This window comes from Microplitis demolitor, chromosome 6, assembly GCF_026212275.2.
Source record: "Microplitis demolitor isolate Queensland-Clemson2020A chromosome 6, iyMicDemo2.1a, whole genome shotgun sequence".
Classification (NCBI taxonomy): domain Eukaryota; kingdom Metazoa; phylum Arthropoda; class Insecta; order Hymenoptera; family Braconidae; genus Microplitis; species Microplitis demolitor.
In genome coordinates, this window is record NC_068550.1 from 20,720,313 (window position 1) to 20,744,417 (window position 24,105).

Below are 24,105 nucleotides of genomic sequence, written 5' to 3' on the forward strand. Positions count from 1 at the left end.
GTATGTTAGTGATAGTACTATTTTAAATTTGAACATTGAATTTTTTTTTCCACTATACGGTGGAATGATTGCTTATCGTTTAAGAAAAGCATTAGGACGGAAAAAATTGCTATCCAATGCTATTAGTTTAATTGATGATATTTTCAATAACAGTCGCAACTTGTCATCAAGTTGACCGCAGAAATTGGCATTTCCTTAAATTAGCCGCAATTGGTTGCCAAGTTATAAGAAACTTGATAACAACTTATAGGAACTCTTCCAAAAGCTGAAAGTTGTCACCAATTTGGTCGCATTTAATTGACACCAAGTTTTTAATTAGTGCTATGTATATATATTTATGTAGTGATCAATTAAAGTATAATGTTTACTTAGTGATTGCGTTGAAAATCCGTATCATTATCTCTAATTAAGTTATTATTATTGACTAAAACTAAATTTTGCGTCAAATAATACCTTTCATTTAGGAAATATAATTTGTGGATTGCTAAAAACTTTTGAATGTTGTATGTTCTCTCTAGTTATATTCGCGAGGTCCATGATAGCCTCCAACCGTGAGTTAACTTCAAGCTACTGCCGTATTAGCCAATTCGAAGGAAAAGTATTGGAGAGCAAACAGTTACCTTTAAGTTGACAGTAAATTGTCTGTAACTTGAATTCAATTCGACCAAGTGTTACTGTCAGACAATGACGTTAAGTTGACTGTAAGTTTCACTTCAAATTGACGGCAAGTTTTTCTGTCGAATTACGTTCAGACGGTAGTTGATTTGCATCAATTTGCACGCAAGTATTATCCTGCCAAGACTTTCCAGAAACTTATTGTTAAGTTACCCGTAAATGTTCCACTGCAGAACTTGCTAAGTAATTATATTTAGAGTGTGGCGTTTAAAGGTGGTACCAAAATCGTGCCATTTAGCGCGATGATAGGTACAGATGTTGTCATTAATGGCCGTATTCGGCCGAACTAAATCCTATACGTGAACCTAATAAGATTTAGTTAAGATTTAGTCTAATAAGTATGCTTTGCTTCTACTATGTTAAATCTTAACTTAATTTACAGAGGACTTAATTCAGCTAAGCACGGCGAATACCTGGAATTACTAAACTTACCCTCATAGCATTGAAATTGATAGTAATTTGATGTTGAAATTACCTGAAATCTGCTGCCTGAATCTGCAGACAATATCACAGCAAAAGTTGAAAATAAAAATTTGCGGTTAATTTTTCTTCAATTTTAAGATAAACATGTACGAAAAAAAACGGTCGATAATGTTCATTCTTACCATTTCAGAACGTATGCAAATTTATACGTAAAATTGTCTACAATTTGAGCGTAAAAATATACTTAACAATTTTTCAAGTCAAATTAACGATAAATTGACATAAAATTTGCCTGAAAATTAAAGACAACTTTTTTCTAGTCACTTTTTGAAGTGAATTTGCATTCGAATTCGGGCAGTAAATTTACGTCAAATTCAATAATAAGTTGCATACAAGTCGTAAAAAATGGAAAAGTCCAAAGTTGACGGAAATTTGAGGAAAAATTCAACAAAACTTTTGTACAGTAAACTTTTGCTCAAGCAAATTGTGCTATTAGGGTTAGTTGACGTCTGCCGTAACTGCCCTAACAGTCACTCCAGAATGAAATCGACAGTAATTTGACAGTTGAAATTACCGAAATTTGCCGCCCGCATCTGCCGACAATTTGATAGCAAAAGTTGAAAAAAACAATTAGCGGTTAATTTTTTTTTTTATTTAGAGGTTACTTTTTTTTGGCTAGAAAAAAACTCTAGAGAAAGTTCCTATGAAATTGTTCTCAAATGTCTGTCAACTTCGGGCTATTCCGTTTTTGACGAGAATTTGCATACAACTTGCTATACAATTTGACGTAAATTTACTACCCGAATTCGAATGCAAATTCATTTTGAAAGTCCTATACGAATTATCGTCAAAAACGGAAAAGCCCGAATTTGACAGACATTTGACAAAAATTTCATGGAAACTTTTATTAGGGTTTTTTCCTAGCATAAAAAGTAACCTCTAAATTAAAAAAAAAAAATTAACCGCTAATTTTATTTTCAAGTTTTGCTATCAAATTGTCGGCCAATTCAGGCAGCACATTTTGATAATTTCAATTGTCAAATTACTGTCAGTTTTAATCTAAAGTGGTTTTTAGGGTGATTTCGTACATCTAACAACATTGTGGCGCTACCTGTCAATACCTTATTGGCGAAATTTGGAAATCAGGTTTTTAATCAATGGAAACAAATAATTATTTTTTAAGTTAATTTTTTAACGGAAGATTTAATATCATTATACAGAAACAAAATATCATTATACAGAAAAAAAAATATTATTTATTGAAGACTACTAATGGAAATTCTAGTTTTTTAATTACATTTTTGTTATAAATAAATTACTGTTTTATTTGTTTTCACCACCCTGACGATTTTAAATCAGCCTGGGAACACCCTGGGAGTGGAAACACGGTGGAATCACGGTGGATCCAGGGTGGGTTCGTGTCATTTTATCACCGTGTATACACGCTGGTTACATAGTGTTTCCACGATGGTAACACAGTGTACCCACCCTGATTCCACGGTGTATTCACCGAGATTCCACAGTGTATCCACGGTGATTACGCGGTGTACGTGGAATCACGGTGAATACACCGTGTAATCACCGTGGAATCACGGTGATAAAATGACAAAAAACCCACCGTGTAACCGCCGTGGATCCACCGTGTTTCCGGGGTGTTTCCAGGGTGAATCAAAACCGCGAGGGCAACAATCACCGACAAACGGTTTCCTAGCAATTTAAATAAAAAAATTAAAAAAATATAGAAATAGAGGGGTTCAATGAAAAAAATTAAAGGTTAATTTTTATTCACTTTTTCATAATTGAGCAATTAACCCTTAAACAACTTTGATAGGTCAACATTGATCGACAAACGACCAACAAACGATGGCAATTGAAATAAATCGGATCGGTTTATATTGAGTTGGTTTATAATGAGTAGTTAAGTTGGAGCTCAAATATACAACTTCATTAAGCGATTTCTGATAATCAATTTGGAAGCAAGCTAGTGGCAACCAACTGTAGCAACTTGCTATCAAGTTGGCCGCAAATACTGTTCCAATGTATGCCAATAGCTGGCATTCCCTTAGTTGACAGAATTGACGAAAAGTTGCCTTCAATTTTCTCAGAAAGTTGGTGACAGGTTGCGGTAGTAGATTATCGTCAACTTTCTACGAACGTTGGTAACAACTATCAGTACTATTATATTGTTTCTAAAAAATAATACTATAAACAGTATACCCTCACGTGTTATATATCACGACTACGCATTACTTTAAGACGAACTTTTTGAGTTTAGTTTGGAAGTCGATTTCTAATAGTATACATTAAAACTATTCACAATCAACAGGACAAAAAGAAAACAAATCCTACCAAAAACAGATTCTCTGTATAACATCGCGCTAAGTACACGTTTAAAATTTTTTAAAAGTAGAAAAAAAAATTATTTTTAACAAAAAAAAAGTCAAATCGAAAAAATACTAAGTACCTAGTATGATGCAAAATCGTAACAAACATTTTCATAAAATTTAAAAAAAAAATTGTATAAAAAAATTTCAATGTACTTGGTGTGCTTACAAAAGTGTAAAAAAAAGCATGGTTGATTTTATAAGAAATTAATTTTGCTTGAGTACATGTAGTAACGCACACCAAGTACATTGAACTTTTGTAATACAATTTTTTTTTGAAATTTTATGAAAATGTTTGTTATGATTTTGCATCATACTAGGTACTTAGTATTTTTTCGATTTGACTTTTTTTTTGTAAAAAATAATTTTTTTTTTTTACTTTTATAAATTTTAAACGTGTACTTGGCGCGATGTTCTACAGAGAATCTGCTTTTGGTAGGATACAATTTAGCTGAAAGAATTGAAATATAACTGGGATAATCTAAAATAAATTGGTTTTAATTGTAAATTAAGATTTGAATTTGAATTTGATTCGACTGCGCTCTCGGCCCACGCATCTCCGTTGTCCCCACGCCGTCGATGATCGATAACCTGGGACTTTACTAATTTATCGATGCATTTGGCCGTGCGACGAATGGGTGCTTTGCGAGGGCCCCGAGTCCCGCCATTTCTAGAAATTTAAATTTGGGGAAATTTTGGACGGTACGAGCCTGACATAAGACTGAGAGTGGGGAGCTGCTGGCTTCGCGGCGCACCGAAAAGCACTCGAGCGTCACTCACTGCCTAGAGCTGCAAATAACCAGTCGTATTTTAAGCAAAATTAAAAACTAAATTTCACAAAAGAAGACAACTTGATGGTGAGTCGAGAAGACCCCGCATTCGTGGAGAATAAATTAAATTACGGTGAGTCTCAGTCTGACCCCGGACTACACTAAAAATCCACATTCAGGATCAGTCACAAATTTCGCTGAGTTTAGCAACCGCGTAATTTATTTAAAATATTAATTGGCAGCAGCAGGAGAAAGAAGATCGGAAGCCAACAGCACCCAACAGCCTTCTTTGAGAGCGGCGTCCTCCTCCCACCACATGGCGTCGTCATTTTCACCAGCGACTACTTCGGTAAATTTTGAAGTCTTTTGGTTTAATTAATTTGTTCAAACCTCTGAAAAATTATTTTAAGGGAATAACATAAATTGTTAATTATATATATAAAAATTTACGAGATAAGATTTAATGGTTTTTCGCGGCGTGGGTTCGAGAGCGTTCGGTCGTCACTTTGTATAAGTGTCTGGGTTTGTTTTACTAGGTAGCGTCATAATTAAAATTTTCTCAGTTGAGTCTAGCGACCACTGATTAAATAATTGATAATTAACATTTAAGTTTAGCAAACTCTAGTCGGTATTTTTCTAGAGGTACTGAGTCCCAAAGACCGTTCTCTAGGAGGTGCCAGAGGTTTAGTTTGAAAGTGACCGTGGTGCTGAGTCTCACCGACCGCATCACTGGAAACTTTATTAAATAGAATTTAATTAAAATAAAATTTAGGCTAAAAGACAACCCAGAACTTAAGACGTTATTTAAGAACTTAAAGTTGTGGATAGACTGTGTGTGAATATGAGTTAATTTATTTATTGCCTCGCCAGCAAAATTATTGTGTATTAAGGAGAAAATTATTTGTTATTATGAATTAAGGAAATTTTGTATTAAATTTAAACACAGTTTAAAATACGTAAATATTGTCGGGAATTAAAAAATTTTATATTAACCAAAAAGATATATCCGTTGCCAAAGAGATATTGTAAATAAATTTTGAATATTTTATTAAAATCATATTTATTAAAATAATTATTCTCAATCGATTAGTGACGCTGAGTCTCACCGACCGCTCATTAAGGGGTTGATAAAAACCTAACTCTGCAGCTGTGTGGTCCAGTCACGATAAGGAAATTTTCGAATTCGACCTTGAGATTTTCATTCCTCTCTGCTTTGTTTGCCTTGCACACGATACTGAGAGATCGTGCAACTTACTCTCAGTGGCGCCCTTAGAATTTTTTAATTCAAAAGGTGTCCAAATCGTGACCTCGTAAGCCTCGTCGTCAAGACCACGGAAGACGAGGGGTACCCGGTTATATTTGGCGCCCAACGTAATAATTTCCTTATCATGCAGAGTTAAATTGGTTGAATTAAAAAAAAAAAAAAAAAAAAAAAAAATAGAGTCACAAAAAATAAATAATTAAAAATTAAAGTTGGTAAATTCAAAAAAAAAAAAAAAAAAAAATTTTTGCAATAATTCTTTTTAATATACAAAAACAAAATTTGCTGGTGAGTGAGTGAGGAAAGTTAAAAAAAAAAAAAAAATAGTAATAATAACGCGGGAAAAAGACCGTTGAATAAAATACGTGGAGGCAGTTGAGTCAATATTTTTAATTTGGTTAGTACGATACTGATTGCTTGCATAGCAACAGTAGACAAAAATAATAAAGTGAGACGAAAAAAAAAAAAAAAATATCAATTCTTTAAGACATAAAATATTTTAACTAAAGTACAAAAGACTTGAGTTTATAAATAGAACCAATAGAAAAAAAAAAGAAATCAAAAAAAATATAAACAAAGTATTATAGAAATAATAAAATTTTACAAGGGATTAAGTAATTAAGGAAAATAAAATAAAATAAAATAAAATAATTTCTTTATTTAAAATAATAGTAAATATTTTGCACTTGGATTGTCTATAATTAAATTCGATATCGGTTTATTTGGATAATAAAATTTGGTATTTAAAATGTCAAAAGTAAAAGCGAATAAAGGTGTTGCAACGCGGTCACAAGTCCAAGGAGATGATTTAGTAAATTTAGAGTCACCGGATCCAACGGGCGGTAGCAAATTAACTCGTACACCTCCGGGAGGTACACCTGGATTCCAAACTCCGACAGAGCAAACAGTAAATGATACCGTTTACAAAACACCTAAAGAGCTCCCAACAAAACAACCATTGCCTAGAATACAGCTTCCATCCTTGAATACCCAAGATCCTCAAATTGAAAACAATAGACAAGATCAATTCTGGTTTGAGGCAGGAGCTAGCAACGCTTCTACTCCTGGCTTAGCTCCAGTGTTAGCTCGTGTTGACGCTAGAATTGATAATTTAACAGCACAACTTCGTACACAAGGGGAAATGAGTAACATTCATGTAGACGCGATAAATCGGCTTACTGATGCGGTGAATCAGTTATTTTTACGCGAAACAAGTTGCAATAGACAGCCGCAGTCTGGGAATCAGTTAGCAAGTCGAAGTCAAGAGGGACCGGTCGTCAGAACTGTCGACCCTACGGGTCTCAGTCTTGGTGGGGGGGAGACAGTGCACTTTGCACTGGGTAATAATCCGTCTCCGGTGAATAATATAAGACCGCCGATCACAAATCAATTAGATTCACGTGTGAATATGCAGGGTAACTTTAATTCTTTAGCGCGAGCAAATGAGCGTAGATGGAAAGATATTCTAGATCACTTAAAAATGTGGCCATTACGTTTTCCCTCCCAGGATTTCTCAGCTAACGAGTTTATCTCTACGGCTGAAGCACATGCCACACGTGAAGGATGGTCAGATGATGAACTATTACGCGTTATGGATTATTTGCTACAGGATAGAGCCTCGAAATGGTTTGATGTTAATTATACGCGTTGGAATTCATACAGACAATTTAAAGTCGAGTTTGTCAGATCGTTTGGGTCCACTAAGACTGACCATCAGATTTTGGTAGAGTTAGGACAAATGAGACCGAATACTGGAGAAAAGATGTCCGAGTTCGCGTTTAGGATGCAGGCAAAGTATCAGACTTTGAAAATACCTCCTTCTGAGAGTGAACAGGTTGCCTGTATAAGGAATCATTTGACTTCGGAAGTCAGAAACTTAGTCTTTGCGAGACGGGTAGATAATTATGAAGATTTGTTAGCCGCGATTCATGAAGCTACTCAAACAATAGAGGAGGGAAGTCGCATATTTGGTAAAGATAAAACTATTGATGAGCCTAAAATTTTTAAAAACCGGGAAAAAACGCGATTCTCAGCACTCCAAAGTCTACGGGATACTGAAATTTATCTTGAATCGGGTCGTGGTCGTCAGCCGTTAATTATCGAGGAAATTAAAGAGGGTAAGTGTGGTGAACAGATTATCTGTGCTTCGGCAGGTGTTTCAACTGTGACTTCTGGTCTGTATGATCAAAGAAGTGATCAATATCGTCCGAATTATAATATAAAATACAAAAGTCAACAAAACACACAACCTCAATATCCTCCAGCTCAAAGACCCTATCCTCCTTGTACACAAAATTATTCTGGTAGACAATCATTCCCTGGTAACTCTAATTACTCTTCTCAACGTAATCAGACAAATCAGTCTCAGTCTAATAATTATATACCGTGGCTACCTAATGCTCCTCGAAATAATCGACCCTGCTATAACGGCGGTGAGTTTGGTCATACTTTTGATACATGTACGAATCCTAGACGTGATGTTTGTAATTATTGTAACATGGTGGGTCATACTAGACAGACTTGTAGACGATTACAACACCTTTCAAATCAGCGTGCTCTTCCACCACCTAACACTGATCAAAATAATACTAACAGAGTGGGTAGAAAAAACGAATAAGGCCGGATCACCCATCTCCAGTGATTCTGAGCCGAACTCGTGGAAATTCGGAGATTCAACTTAATAAATTTAAAAAAAATAAATTAATTAATAGTGGAAAAATTGTGGATAATAATAGTGCAAAAGAAACTATTAAAATTAAGGTGGAAAACTTAGATTGGATAGATAAAACTAATGTAGATAAATATACGGGTCCAGAGTTGGGTAGTGTAAAAAATTTTTATAAAGAAAGGGAAGTTTTGGAAACTAAAAATAAAAATAAGGATAAATTGAATGATAATTATTGGAATAATTATGGTAATAATAATTTAAAGGATTTAGGTAATGATGACGTGGAAGTTGTCTCAGAAGTAAAATTTAAAAATGGAAATTTTGGCAAAAACATTTCAGATCCAGGGGATTCAGAAATGGAGTCAGCAAATAATTTAAAAAATTTACAAAATAATATAATTTTTTATGGTAATAAAGGAAATAAATTAAAGGAAAATGATAAAACTAAAATTGGAGTCCTGGGGACTAAATTAAAGCACTTAATCATGGGATTATTTATAAGAATATTAATTATTTTGGTGTTCGTGTTGAGAGTCGTTGGGGACTTACACGAGAATATAAAAACTAAATATTGGAATAAAGATCTCTTTAATAGAGGGTTTGAGAATATAAAGATTAAATATCGGGATAAAAATCTCTTTAAAAGAGTTAAGAGTAAAATAAATAGGTTAAATATTGGAAATTATAAAAATAAAGAGGATAACTGTTCAGGGAACAAATATGGGAAAAGTTGTTGGGAAAATAAAATTGGATTTAATTTAATTAGGGGACTCGTATATAAAGATTTAAAAGATATTTATTTGAATAAAGATTTTATTAATAATGATAATTATAAAGAATTTATAGATTTTAATTATAAAGTTGACGCGGGAAACTCGTTGGGAACTGTAGATTTTTTAACGGGATCCGCGAGTAACCAAGTAGAGTCAGAAGCACTCAAGCTTACTGACTGCGAATTAAATAATTTTTCTGGCATAAATATAAATGATTTCTTTCCGTTAATTAAGTCTATTATAAACAATGGCTAGGTAATTGAAAATGATCAGACACATTCGGCACTAAGTTATTTAGTTTCAATTTTAGAAAATAATTTAAGTAATAACGATCAGCTTCAAATTATTGAAATTGGCCCAGAAGATGATCTGGAACCGTCTCAAATAAATATTGAGGGAAAGCCGTATCTCTGTGGTCTACAACCTCTAGATACTGAGGAAACTGATTATGAAGACGAGGGAGACGAGTGGGAGGAAGAACTTGATCCTGACGTTGATTCTGATGATGCTGTTGAGTCTAGCGACCACAGGTCATCGAAGAGCGGAACAGCGCAGAGTTCAGATACCCCACCCGCTTCTCCTACGACTCGTTCTTCATTTTTACCTAACATACTACGCAATATTACTCTGCCTTCACGTATCGCGTATCGTTTAGCTTCGCGGAAAACATTTATACCTGGAACAGGACCTAAACCTCCTATAATTACTGCGCGTATTCCTGTATCTGTTTGGATATTTGGTGTCCAGCTTAATGAAATCATAGATACCGGTAGCGAGCGGTCTTATATAAGCTCGACCGTATACAAGCGAATTAGTGATTATAAGTCGGGAGAAGTTCAGGTAGATGACACTCAACGTCGCGGTGTTCTTTTGGCTAATCATACTTTATGTAAGACAGAAGGTGGTGCACCATTTATTATTCAAGTTGGTGATATTGCTGGCGAACAGTATCTCAGTATACTAGAAAGTCTTAGTCACTCGGTGGTATTGGGCATGGACTTTGCTCTCCAGTTCAGTATTCAGATCGATTGTAAATCTCGTACTTGGAAATTTGACGCAAGCACGGAACGTCATCCGTTTGAAATTTTGTCTTGTCATGAATCCAAGAACCAATGTTTGGGTTTAACATCTGTTCAGTGTGCGGATCTTGATAAATTTATTTCAGCTGAGCTTAAAAAATTTAAATCGCTACCTAATCATGGGCTAATTGATCTTGTTAAACATGAGATAGTACTACAACCTGAGGCGAAACCTGTACGGATTCGTCCATATAGGCGTAGTCCGGTTGTAGCTGCTGAACTCAACAAACAGATCGATGAGTTATTGGAAAAGGGGTACATTCGGTACAGTAACAGTTGTTGGTCGTGTTCTCCAATCATGGTGCCTAAGCCAAATAATCAGTGGCGGTTGTGTATTGATTATCGTCCAGTGAATAAAATCACGATTCCTCCAGCACATCCACTACCGAATATGCTTCGCATTTTGAGTGCACTTCACAAGGCGGAATACATAAGTACTATGGATCTTCGAGAGGCGTTTCATCAGATTCTCATGGCAGAAAATTCGATTGCATATACTGCTTTCTCTGTGGAAGGTAAAGGTCAGTTTGAATGGGTCCGTATGCCGTATGGGTTGGCTGGTGCTCCGAGTACTTTCCAAAAAGCGATGGACATTTTGAGAGAGAGGTTTATCAAGTTGTTGGAGCTGCGAAATTTACCCAGGTGTTGGGCGGAGAAGGTCTTTGCATACCTTGACGATTGGGTGATCATTAGCGAGTCTTATGAGGAACATAAACAGATTTTGTCTCTAGTGTTTGAAATTTTTAGGGAAGCTGGCCTGTTGATAAATCCAGACAAGTGTAAATTCGCGAGATCCGAAGTCAAGTTCTTAGGGTTTATCGTCGATCAAGATGGTTTAAGACCAGATCCCGAGAAAATTGCTCCAATAATTAATTATCCTCGTCCAACCAATCGCAAGCAAGTTCGTAGTTTTTGTGGCTTAGTTAACTGGTATCACAGACATCTCCAGAATGTCGCGAAAGTCCAAGGTCCATTGAATAAGCTGTGCGGTACGACTGCTGAGTGGAAGTGGGGTGAAGACGAAGAAGAAGCGTTCGTTTCTTTAAAACAGGCGCTAGTTGATGCTAAACCTTTGTCGATTCCAAAAATCGGTCTTCCTTATTTTTTGTATACAGATGCCTGTGACACTGGACTTGGTGCTTTTCTTGTTCAACGAGATCCGGAGAATGGGAACGAGTATCTGATTATTTGTTGCAGTCGGCCGTTACGTGGTGCTGAAACTCGATATACGACGACAGAGAAGGAGTGTCTGGCGGTTGTTTGGGCAGTAAGAAAACTTCGTTGTTATCTCGAGGGTGCTCCTTTTACTGTCGTCACAGATCACTCTTCTCTTCGCTGGTTACATTCCTTGAAAGATCCAAATGGTCGGTTGGCAAGGTGGGCGATGGAGTTATTGTCGCATCAGATAAAAATCGAGCACAGAAAAGGCACTGAGAACGAGGGTCCAGATGCCCTGTCCAGGATGTATGAAGATCATGATCCTGTAGATTGGTTGGAGATCAAACGGAACCTTGGTAATTCTAGAAATGATTGTTTGCATATTCAGGTGCGAAATTGGTATGATGTTAAGAAAAATAATGTCTTGAAATATCCAGAAAATTATCCGGAGTGGCGTGTTCTCGATGATCGTCTCGAGTACTTCAGACCCGATCCTCTGAAAGAGATAGTAGGTGATGAGAATGCGTGGAAGGTCGTGGTTCGTGAGTCTGAAGTGCTTGATTTACTTAAAACCAATCATGAGAATCCAGATGCAGCTCATGTAGGACGAGAAAAGATGTATGAACGTTTAAAAATAAAATACTATTGGCCAGGGATGTATAGGGATGTGACTGAGTACGTGAATGAATGTGATATTTGTAAGAAAGTAAAATATAAGCAAACTTCGTCACATGCTCCAATGCAAACTCGTCAGCCAATTGCTCCATGGGCAGTAGTAGCAGCCGACGTCACGGGACCGTTTCCTAGGTCTAAGGGTGGTTATAAATACGTTCTGATTGTCCAAGATCTCTATACTCGGTTCATTGAAATCTTTCCTCTGCGTAAACAAGGTGGTCGAAGTGTTTTGGAGTCGTTCAAGAATGCTTTTGCCCACTGGGGTTATCCTTTGTTCATGGTCACAGATAATGGTCGTGAGTTTATTAATCACCAAGTTCGTGATTATTTGAATTCGGTAGGAGTAAAGATGTCAACTTTGGCTATAGCCCATCCTCAGGGAAATCCCGTTGAGAGAATAAATCGCACTCTTAAACCTATGATACGCGCCTACATTGAAAAAGATCAGTCGGAATGGGATCAACATCTTGGTGATTTTCAGCTGGCTTACAATAGCGCATATCATGCGTCTTTGAAGTTGTCACCTTATTATCTGGTATATGGTCGTGAGCCTCGGCTCTCTGGTAAAATCTCTGAATTGGAATTGGATGACATTGACGAGAGTAGTTCAAACTGGAGGCGTCGTTTAGATAAGTTAGATCAACTTAGACACAAAGTTGAGGACATTATGCGTAAGGAAAGCGAACGACAAGCTCGTTATTACAATAAAACCGCTCGGGATGTTCCAAATATTCAAGTTGGAGATAAAGTATTTTATCCTAATCGAAAGTTAAGTAAAAAGTCCGATAAATATAGTAAAACGTTAGATTTTGAATATCTCGGTCCTGCAATAGTTAGTAAGGTAATTAGTCCTATAATCGTTGAATTAAAAGACGAGTCTGGTAAAATTCTTGGCAAACATTATATACCTGATTTAAAAACGCGTACGAGTCCGCGTAATAAAAAATAATACGGTTTAAAATTATAGGGAGAGTTGCAAGAAGAAGGAGTTGGACGAGTGCAGGTCTTGGGAGCGGTTGGGCCTAATTATGAGCGTAACCGGAAAAGGAAGTTGCGGCGTTGGTTGCTCGAGACCGCGATTGAGCTGGGTGAAAGACCACCCCCAATTAAAATGCGAAAGTTGCGTTTCGCGGTCGTAATACCATCAACATCCTCCTTAACCTCTCCCACTTTCTCACTTCCATCCCCTTCAGAAAACTCCTCGGTGCCCTCTAGCTCTCCTGAAGTTCAACCGGAGTTATTAAATCAAGTTGCCGAGCCTGAAGACGTGGTACCACAGGACCCGGATAATGCTGCCTGGTCGTTGATCACTCAGATGTCCTCTGTGAGTCTGCAAGGTGAAAAACCTTTACCATACGACCCGGAGGATCCTTATGAGTTCTATCAGCCGGAAGAAGACAAGGTTAATCGGAGAACCCGAAATAAAAATCGAAAAAGGGTTACACCAAAATGGGAGTTGATGGAGAGATTTGGGCCAGAAGATCCGGAGCCATTTAATTTATCCTATATTGCAAGGCCAGTGGTACAGCCACATGATTTAGTACCTGCTCCAACGCCAGACGTTGTCCAAGACAAACCTTCTTCCTCCTTGGCAGATTATAAGATTCCTAAAATCAAGCGTTTCCGTTTACCTTCTTCCGTTATCTCGCCGGCCGAGAAGAACCAAAAAAGAAAAAATTCTATGAAATAATTAAAGTGCTAGTATTGGAGATTAAGACTTTGGATTGTAGGGATACGGCCGATGTGCTGAGTTTAACAACCGCTCTCGGTCTGCCCTTGCATTCTCAAAGTCATAATACCGCGTTGCGATGTTTCGTCGGCCCAAAGGCGATCTAGTCAAGATAACGATACTATGTCGGGACTAAGTCTGAATTATAACTAATTTATAACAATCTCTACTTAACGATGAGAAAGCTTATAACTATTTTTGTAAACGCAGGATTAATTAAATTAATCTTCCTAATTAACCCGTTCGTATAGAATAATTAATTTCTTTTACCTCACTCACTCATTCTTTCAGCTGTAGATATTGGACCAGTTCGAGTTGCTGATCACAGTTGCAGATAGTTTATTTAATAATAATTTGTTTTAAATTTAAGAATTTGATTCTAGAACGAGGTGTGGGCAACGGATATGTTTGTGGTACGAGCGCGAGTCTGGCGGGGGGAGTATAACAGGGATAATCTAAAATAAATTGGTTTTAATTGTAAATTAAGATTTGAATTTGAATTTGATTCGACTGCGCTCTCGGCCCACGCATCTCCGTTGTCCCCACGCCGTCGATGATCGATAACCTGGGACTTTACTAATTTATCGATGCATTTGGCCGTGCGACGAATGGGTGCTTTGCGAGGGCCCCGAGTCCCGCCATTTCTAGAAATTTAAATTTGGGGAAATTTTGGACGGTACGAGCCTGACATAAGACTGAGAGTGGGGAGCTGCTGGCTTCGCGGCGCACCGAGAAGCACTCGAGCGTCACTCACTGCCTAGAGCTGCAAATAACCAGTCGTATTTTAAGCAAAATTAAAAACTAAATTTCACAAAAGAAGACAACTTGATGGTGAGTCGAGAAGACCCCGCATTCGTGGAGAATAAATTAAATTACGGTGAGTCTCAGTCTGACCCCGGACTACACTAAAAATCCACATTCAGGATCAGTCACAAATTTCGCTGAGTTTAGCAACCGCGTAATTTATTTAAAATATTAATTGGCAGCAGCAGGAGAAAGAAGATCGGAAGCCAACAGCACCCAACAGCCTTCTTTGAGAGCGGCGTCCTCCTCCCACCACATGGCGTCGTCATTTTCACCAGCGACTACTTCGGTAAATTTTGAAGTCTTTTGGTTTAATTAATTTGTTCAAACCTCTGAAAAATTATTTTAAGGGAATAACATAAATTGTTAATTATATATATAAAAATTTACGAGATAAGATTTAATGGTTTTTCGCGGCGTGGGTTCGAGAGCGTTCGGTCGTCACTTTGTATAAGTGTCTGGGTTTGTTTTACTAGGTAGCGTCATAATTAAAATTTTCTCAGTTGAGTCTAGCGACCACTGATTAAATAATTGATAATTAACATTTAAGTTTAGCAAACTCTAGTCGGTATTTTTCTAGAGGTACTGAGTCCCAAAGACCGTTCTCTAGGAGGTGCCAGAGGTTTAGTTTGAAAGTGACCGTGGTGCTGAGTCTCACCGACCGCATCACTGGAAACTTTATTAAATAGAATTTAATTAAAATAAAATTTAGGCTAAAAGACAACCCAGAACTTAAGACGTTATTTAAGAACTTAAAGTTGTGGATAGACTGTGTGTGAATATGAGTTAATTTATTTATTGCCTCGCCAGCAAAATTATTGTGTATTAAGGAGAAAATTATTTGTTATTATGAATTAAGGAAATTTTGTATTAAATTTAAACACAGTTTAAAATACGTAAATATTGTCGGGAATTAAAAAATTTTATATTAACCAAAAAGATATATCCGTTGCCAAAGAGATATTGTAAATAAATTTTGAATATTTTATTAAAATCATATTTATTAAAATAATTATTCTCAATCGATTAGTGACGCTGAGTCTCACCGACCGCTCATTAAGGGGTTGATAAAAACCTAACTCTGCAGCTGTGTGGTCCAGTCACGATAAGGAAATTTTCGAATTCGACCTTGAGATTTTCATTCCTCTCTGCTTTGTTTGCCTTGCACACGATACTGAGAGATCGTGCAACTTACTCTCAGTGGCGCCCTTAGAATTTTTTAATTCAAAAGGTGTCCAAATCGTGACCTCGTAAGCCTCGTCGTCAAGACCACGGAAGACGAGGGGTACCCGGTTATAAAAAAATAAATAAAAAAAATTTATATTAGTTAGCCTTGAAATAAAAATTTACTTATTGTAGTCGATGAAAAAAACAAGCTAAAAGAATTAACGAAAAAAAAAGTTTACATTAGTTAGAACCAAAAAAAGTTATTAGGTTGATCAGAAGTAATAACTTTTTTTTTTCTTTATAAATCATAAATTTTTTATCAACCATAAAAGATACATGATAAAATTTTTGTGGCATAAAAACCCATTTCGCAAAAGTTCGGTGAACGAACTAATATTTTTAGTTTATAAAAAATTTGTCGCAGGATTGAAAGCGAATTCGCAATGTGTAACTTATAAGTATTGACGATAAAAAGATTTGGCGATGGGGAAGGAATGGCGAAACTTCAAAGCCATTTAGAATTTGGGAAGATTTGGGTCTCGAAAATTAACGGGGGTCTGTACAGAAACGCAAGTTGCTTACAAGTTTTTTTAGGTAAAATTTTGTCACATTTTTAACCTGTGGCTTAAATTCTAAGATAAAATTTGCAATTATAAAAAGTAGAAAAAAAATTTTTCGTAAGGAATGGCGACTCATCGAATCCATTCCCTTGACTATAATATAAAATTTGAAAGATTGAAAATCAAAGAATTTTTTATAAAGAAACAAATTTGAAGAAGCGAATGATGAATCTTCAAAATCATTCTCCAATTACAAATATTCAATTTATAAGCAACAAAATATAGATTTTTTTTTTAAACTATAAAAAATAAAAAAAATAATTACCAAGTTTATGATATTTACCAACCAAAATTTATAAACAGTCCATTCAAAAAATCATATATTTCTTGTCATTAAAATTTTTATTAAAAAATTATTTTTTTGGCAATACATCAGTCACATTAAATTTATTTCATTTGCCTTTATTTATTTCTTATAACTTTTTTAATGCAACCTAAATAATAAAATATCAAAGCCCCTGGAAAAATATTAACATTCAAAATTTGAAGTTGGAATAAATATGTATTCGCTTAAGCGTAAGTAATTACTCACTTAAGATTTTTCTGGCTTAAGTGTCACAAGTTATCCTCAATTTTACTACCAGTTCAGAATAATTATCCAGTTGAAATTTATTTTCTCTTATAGTTTAAATTACAATTAAGCTTTAATTCGAATTCATAAGTTTCCTACTGTTAATTCAAAAGCTTGACGGAAAAATAAATAAATTATTTCAGTACATTAATTTCGAATGAGATGAAAACATAGAGACTCTTTACTTGAAGTCAAACTGATTATTATGTAAAATAAATTTTATTGCAATAAAAAATATTTGTAGTTTGAAAACCCGGTACGCGCCGTATAACAATTCGCCCAATATCGAACCACGGACCTGGCTATTTGTTAACGCGAACAGTGGCTGTTTATTCAAAAAAAGAATTTACATTTAATAGAAAAGTGTATTAGTAGTTTGTTAAAATCGGCGCACAAAACCCTAAATTTGCTCACGGGAACCAAGCTACCGCTTGACCAACAACGATCAACGTAGTAGTTGACAACAGGCTCGAATTGCCCACAGGAGCACACTTAGCCACTGTTTTCCTGTTTTAATAAAAGCTAAATGGAAGAAAAAATAATTAAAAAATAAAAAATGACTATCGCGACCGGAGCCTTCGGTGGCTCTAATAATAGCAGTAAATAAAATTACAAAGATGGTAGAGACCCGAGACGCTGCCAACAACAGCCAGTTGATCTCAATTAATAAGTTTGAAACAATTAGAAATCAAGGATTTATGTTATTTAGTTTATTTATTCCTATTATGTATGACATGGTAAATTTAAATAAAGAAACTTTAAACAAAAAAAAAAAAGGTTCGATTCCCGGTACCGGAATATTATTTTTTTTTTTTTTGTGACGAATTACGAAAAAGCTATTAATAGAAAAGCTATTATTAATTTTTGATTTTTTCAAACAATTATTTGGTGTACTTGTCATAAGGAAAGTTGAGTCTCTCTAACAGACGAAAGTCTCCTGAAATTTCACAAATATATCAATAAAATTATTCATATCATTCACAGTGTGGTAAAATTGTGGAAGTAGCCAATAGCCAGCTACTATTAAAAAATCAACTAAATGCGAACGGAATATTTTAATATTGTTAAGTTTTGATATTCCATCGTTGGCAATGCTAAATATTTTGTCTGATGCAAATATTTCAGGGATCGATAATTCGGTAATTCTATTGGATCGCACGTACCGACGAAAAATAACAACAATACTCACTGTGTCGGTACCTGCGAGCCAATAAGAAAGCTAGAAGTAGTAGAGGGGATATTTCCTTTGCTGTGATTGGTGCGCGTGTACCGATAGAAAGTAATTACGAGAAAATCTTCACGTCGGTAACTGCGAGCCAATCAGAAAGCAGTACGTTGAAATTTAGTCGTAGAGGTGGTAAAGGTCAGAGGTTACTTAATGGTCATACATTCATTGTAGGTCATTTCCAACCGACAACTTACTTTGTACGTCACGCAAAATATTCAAGTTTTTAACTTCACACGTCAAGATGAATTTCATTAATTCAACTGGCCACACGTTTAAGCTGACTAAAATCAGCACGAAGCTATACACGACAGATTCAGGAGCTGTGGAGGTTGCAGAGTCATCCCTGTATCCGAGGACAGACATCCAGGAAACATGGAGTTTCCGTATGGAGCTAAGCCACGACCGGGAAGACAACTTTTGGCTTTCGTTGGGCATCCAACCGTCCAAGTCCAAGGACCTCAAGACGAGATACACCGCCCAGTGTTTCGCCCTTGACTTGCTCGGTAACCTGACGACCCTCACCGACCAGTCTGCTCCTTTCAAGGCCTACGATGACTACATACACTTGGGCAACTGCATCAGACGACGTGGTAGAGACGACTTCTGTGGCATATTACATGAAGCCAGCGATGAAGTATATATCATGGAACAGGTGAAGATACTTTCTAATTAGATACTTAAGTTCTGACTTAAGTTAAAAACGGCCCTTTTCAGGGCCACCAAATTTTTCATACGTAAAGAACAATTCAAGTTTACACCTAAGAATTCAATCCTTGCTTCCATACTCTTTCAATATTTATATTTATTTAGTAAGTGGCTAAACAACAAGTACAAATTTTAATATTTACTAAATTATGATTTTTTATACATTTCGAGTTGTGCATATATTTATTTTTGCCTCACCATTAGTCTCTTATTTTAACAAATATAAGTATTCCAACTAAGTATTTTTATTGACTGTTTAATGTTTACAAGAGTGTAAGTTTTATGGTTTTACAGCTTTAAGTAATTATTTATAACGCAAAATAATAACAATATTGATTGAGTCGGTATCGGCTAACCAATAAGTAGTAGAAAAATATCCCGGGTTGTGAAAAAAAAGTTGTCATCACAACTTTATAATTTGGTTTTCATGTTATTTTGAGGAAATCTTAAACGAAATATGTCTTTCTTTGGGAATTCTTTTTATTTCTATGGACAGATTTTTTATAATTGGATACTGAAAATTTACACTTTGAGTTGGAAATGGCTCTTTTTAGGGCCACTATAATTTACGTTCGTGGATAATAATTTAAGTTCTGTAACATTTAACTCACATCAATGCTCCGATATTTTTTCGCAGTAAATGTTTCATTGTTTTAAATGACTGACAAAGAATTACAATTTTTTAACATTCGTTAAATTATAGTTCACACTTTAGTTTATAAATATATTTATCTTTGAGTACAGAGATGATAGATAAAAATTCTGCAGAATAGGTTAGAAAATTTTTTACTAATTGCCGTAAAATTCAACAAAAAAAAGTTTCATGAATTTGTTGAGTCCAATGGGAAAGGATAAAGTTAAAGATGGGTTTTATGGGTATTCGGAAATTTTATTTAAGGAAATTATACTCTGCAAGAAAAAAATTTTATGTTATTTGTACGGAAAAAAAATTTTGTATATCTTATGACTGCTTATTTAGTATAATTTGAAACTTGAAAAGAATAGACGTATAAAAAATTTGGGGGGGGGCCCTGCATGAACAGGACCCCAAAAGCTCAAGAACTTTCTCCATGTGAGCCAGGCGCCGAAAAGAGCCGTTCGGTTTTAATTTGGTATGGTTTTACGTATGGGTATGGTTGTTTTTTGTATAATTTACTTAAAATCAAAGTCAAAAAATAAAAATAGAAAAAATTATGACAGTTCACCATGATATTGGATTGATTGAAAAACTCTTCGTCGTAATAATAAGGCGCTGAAGTCCCACTTGACGTCGATTATATTAAGAATAATTTATTTGATGTAAGACCTGACTGAAAAAATTAAAAAAAAAAAATAAAACAATTCATGTTAGTTGATTCCTGAAATGGAAATTTTTAAACAAGTTTTCAACTTTTTAACAAGGTGCTGAAAAGTGCCGTTTAATATAAATTTTATAAACAATAATTTATTTAGTTTAAAATTTGACTGAAAGAATTAAAAAAAAAAGAATAAAAAAATAAATATTAGTTGGCCCTGAAACAGAAATTATTGAGTAAGTTTTTATCATTACAATGGGGAGTTTAAATTTGTCATTTGATGTCAGTTTTATAAGTAACAATTTAATTAGTTAATGATCTAGCTGAAAAAATAAAAAAATTAAATATTAGTTTGCCCTGAAATGAAAACATTTAAATAAGTATTTTTCAATACAATGAAGCGCTGAAAAGTGTAATTTTAAGTCAATTTTATAAACAATAATTTATTTAATATAAGATTTAACTGAAAGAATAAAAAAAAAAATAATAAATATTAGTTGGCCCTGAAAGGAGCGCTGTAAGCTGTGTAAGTGTACAGACGTGTAAAAGAGTAGCTAGTGCAAAAATAAATGAAATAGTGAAAAGAAAAAAGAAAAGGCAAGTAAGTTTAGAGTAAAAAAGGTGGGAGTGAAAAACGCCAAACAACGTGAATAATAAAAAAAAAGAAAAGCTGTGGCACGGGAAAAGCAAAAGACGCGGAAACCAAAAGGTAAAAGCAATCCGGGTTTTGGCGGACATAGAGGAATTGGCGGGAGACAAGACGAAGGAAAAAAGTGACGAGGAACGAGAGGGCAGCACATACAAAGAGATGACAAGTGACGAGGAAAGACATGAGAAAGGTAAAGCGAATGGCGCAAGCGCCGGGATGACCAAGAGAAGGAGGGGAAGGCCGCGCAAATTCAAAAGTACAAATTCAGCGAGTAAAAGAGACTACGGTATGAAAAATGGAGCGTTAGAAAAATTTGTGTTTAGTCAGATGGATATAATAATGGCAAAAGCAAAAAAGGTAGAAAACACAGACAATATAAATGAGGTAGGAACAGACTGGTGCAGAGCCGGATTTCAGATAGCGAGAACACCGGCAAGAAACAGTAGAGAAAGTCTGCAAGTTGAGAAGGACAGTAATGAAGAGGCGAAAGAGTTAGATATAATCGAGACAATCAATGATAGGAAAGACAAACAGGAAGATGAAGTGTGAAAAAAGACAAGAGAACAAGCAACGCAGACTGGAATGTCAAATTGGAGCCAAAAGCAGGAAATGAAGGATAGTGAAAAAAATTCAGAGGAAAAGATGTGGCAATTGATCGCAGAGATAGAAGACAGGGTAAAAACAAAAGTTGAAGAATTGATAATGAAATCAATGGAAGAAATAAAGGCATGTACAAGACAAGAAACCTCGAAGATAGGGGCCCAAATAATTAGGAGCAAATGTTAAGAAGACCAAGTGGAAAAGGAAAGAAGACACAGACAGGAAATAGAAAGATTAGAGAAGGAAATTGGTAAAAGATAACAAAGCATAAAGGAAAAGGACAGAGTAATTAAAGAGCTAAGTGAAAAAATAAAAAAGGAGAAAGAAAGTAAGACGAACATACCAAATAAGACAAAAGCAACCGAGGAAAAAAAAAGGAAAGCAACACGACAGTCAGAGTCACGACACAAAGAGACAAGGAAAGAGTAACAGTGGAGGAAGGCAGGAAAGAGGGCGATCAAGAGTGAAGGAAACAGAAAACGCGTGGGCGAATGAAAGGAATGTTCAAGAAATGAGGGAATGGAGCTTGGAAAATGAGGTGGAAAGATTCGTGAGCGAGGCGAGGACAAGACAAGATAAGAAGGACAAAACAAATGAAGAATGGAGAAGACAAGAAAAAGAAAAGCTCATTGAAGAAAAGCCAAAAAAAATTAATGGAAATGAGCTGGAGGAAGAACTAAAAGAAAGGAAGCAAAAAAGGTTAAACATACACATATATTATGAAAATGGCATGTACCGAAGAAAAGAAGACGTAATGGAGGTGATGGAAAGGAGATTGAAAGTCAGAATTGAGCCGATGAGAGTAAAATTCCAGAAAGGGAGACAGATAATAATCGAAAGTGCAAATGAGAAAGAGAAGAGAGACATTCTGGGAAGACGGAAGATTATGAAAGGGACCGGAGTGTGGGTGGGGAAAGAAAAAACGAGTAGAGAGTTAGAAGTTGAGAGGTGGATAAGAAGAAAAGCAAAATGGGAGCAGAGTAATGGCAATGTAACAGAAGTAGAGGGGAAGAAAATAAAAATTAGGGAGGTGTGGTGGTGTTGGAATAAAAAAAAGGAGAATTGGAAATATGAAAGTGGGCGAATGATGAGAAAAAGGAGTGAAGAGTGGGTACAGAAAGAGACACAGAGGCCAAGGAGAGAAAGGACCAAAATAAAGGAAGAGAGCAAGATAATAGAAGGAAAATAATGTTTTGGAATGTTGCAGGTATGAATGAGGTAGAAAAAGCTGCCACAATGATGGAAGAAAACGAGATTGTTGTGCTAGTGGGGACATGAGTAATGGAAGATAAGGTGGAAATAACATGTGAGAGGCTGAGCAAAGAATTCAAATGGTGGGCGAAGCCTGCGACGAAAGAGAAACAGAGAGGAAGAGCAAAGGGAGGTCATATTATTGGGATAAAAAAAAATTGCAAACCAAAATGGGAAGTCAGAGAATGGAAATACGGAATGATGTTGGAAGAAAGTAAGGAAAGTGAAAGTATAATCACAGTGTATAACAATGTAGGAATGAGCAAATTAGAAACGGAGCTAAGAAGGCAGATAGAAGAATGTGCAAACAGGGACGAAAGCGTGATGATCATTGGGGACTTTAATGCGAGAATCGGAGAAGAAAACGTAACAGGAGAGGACGAAGGCAGAGTGAGGAAAAAAAGAAAATCGAGAGACAAGACAGTAAACAGCGAAGGAAAAAAATTACTAAAGATGTGTGATGAGTTAGGACTCTGCGTATAAAATGATAGAGCAAGAGGTGATGAAGGTGGGGAAATAACTTACGTCGGGGGAGACGAAGAGAGTTTAGGATCAGTAATTGACCTAATACTAACGCTGGACAGAGGCGATGAGCAAGAAATAGAGGTAAGAGTGGTGGAAAGAATAGAGTCAGATCATCTACCAGTGTTGGCGAGATATAAGGTAAAGAGAAATGAGGAAGAGAGTAAGGAAGGAAGCTGCATTTCAGAGGAGGAAGAGCAGGAAAAAATTGGAGCAAATAAGCTGATCTGGAAGAAAGAAAAAATACAGGAGTATGCAGAAGCAACGCAGGAAGCACTGACAGAAGCACTAGAGGAAAAAAGCGAGCTTGAGTGGGAGGATACAAAGGAAATAGTAAGAAAAGGGGCTGAAAAAACGGGGATGGTGATGAAAGGAAAGAAGGACAAAGATACAAAGGAGAAAGAAAAGTGGTACAATATCGAGGGTAAAAAAAAAGAAAAGAAGTATGGAAGAAGCTCAAAGAATTCATCAAGGATAATAACAAAGAAAAAAAGAGAAATCTGAACGAAAGCAGAAAGAAATAAAGGGAAACAATCAAAGAGAGCAAGGAAAGGTGGATGATGGAAAGGTGTGAGGAGATAAATAACGCCAAAGACATGACAATATGGTGGGAAGCCATAAATAGGTTCAGAGGAAGAAAGAAAAGAGCTGCAAGCAACAGTATAAAAGCAAAACAATGGGAAAAGCACTTTAGTGATCTGCTGAATGGGGAAGGCAATGAAGAATCGGAAGAGAAAGAAAATGAGCCGTGGAAAGGAGAAGGTAGTAATGAAGGATCAGAGGAGCTGAAGCTCGATGAAAACTTCAGCAGGAGAGAAGTGAAAGCCGCAATAAGAAAGCTCGGGAATCACAAAGCTCCAGGGGAAGACGGGATGGCAGCAGAATTTATAAAGAACAGTGCACCAGATGTCATTGAATGGATAGGCGAAATTATAAATAAAATATGGGACGAAGGAAGTATGCCAGAATGATGGGACACAGCAGTGATAATTCCGATTTACAAAGCAGGAGACGAAGAAAGAACAGAAAATTACAGGGGAATTTCGCTTCTAAATACAGGGTACAAGTTATTGACAACTATGATGACGGAGAGGCTAA

At 35.9% G+C, this 24,105-nt stretch overlaps 1 protein-coding gene across 1 annotated transcript; it reads left to right on the forward strand.

Annotated features, from left to right (window-relative positions):
- Positions 1-21,745: 21,745 nt before the first annotated feature.
- On the forward strand, positions 21,746-23,978 carry LOC128668096 (cilia- and flagella-associated protein 251-like). The gene is made up of 3 exons (XM_053740262.1): positions 21,746-21,933; positions 22,977-23,450; positions 23,633-23,978. Exons 1-3 carry the CDS (start codon positions 21,746-21,748, stop codon positions 23,976-23,978), a joined length of 1,008 nt encoding a protein of 335 aa, XP_053596237.1.
- The last annotated feature ends 127 nt before the right edge of the window (positions 23,979-24,105 follow it).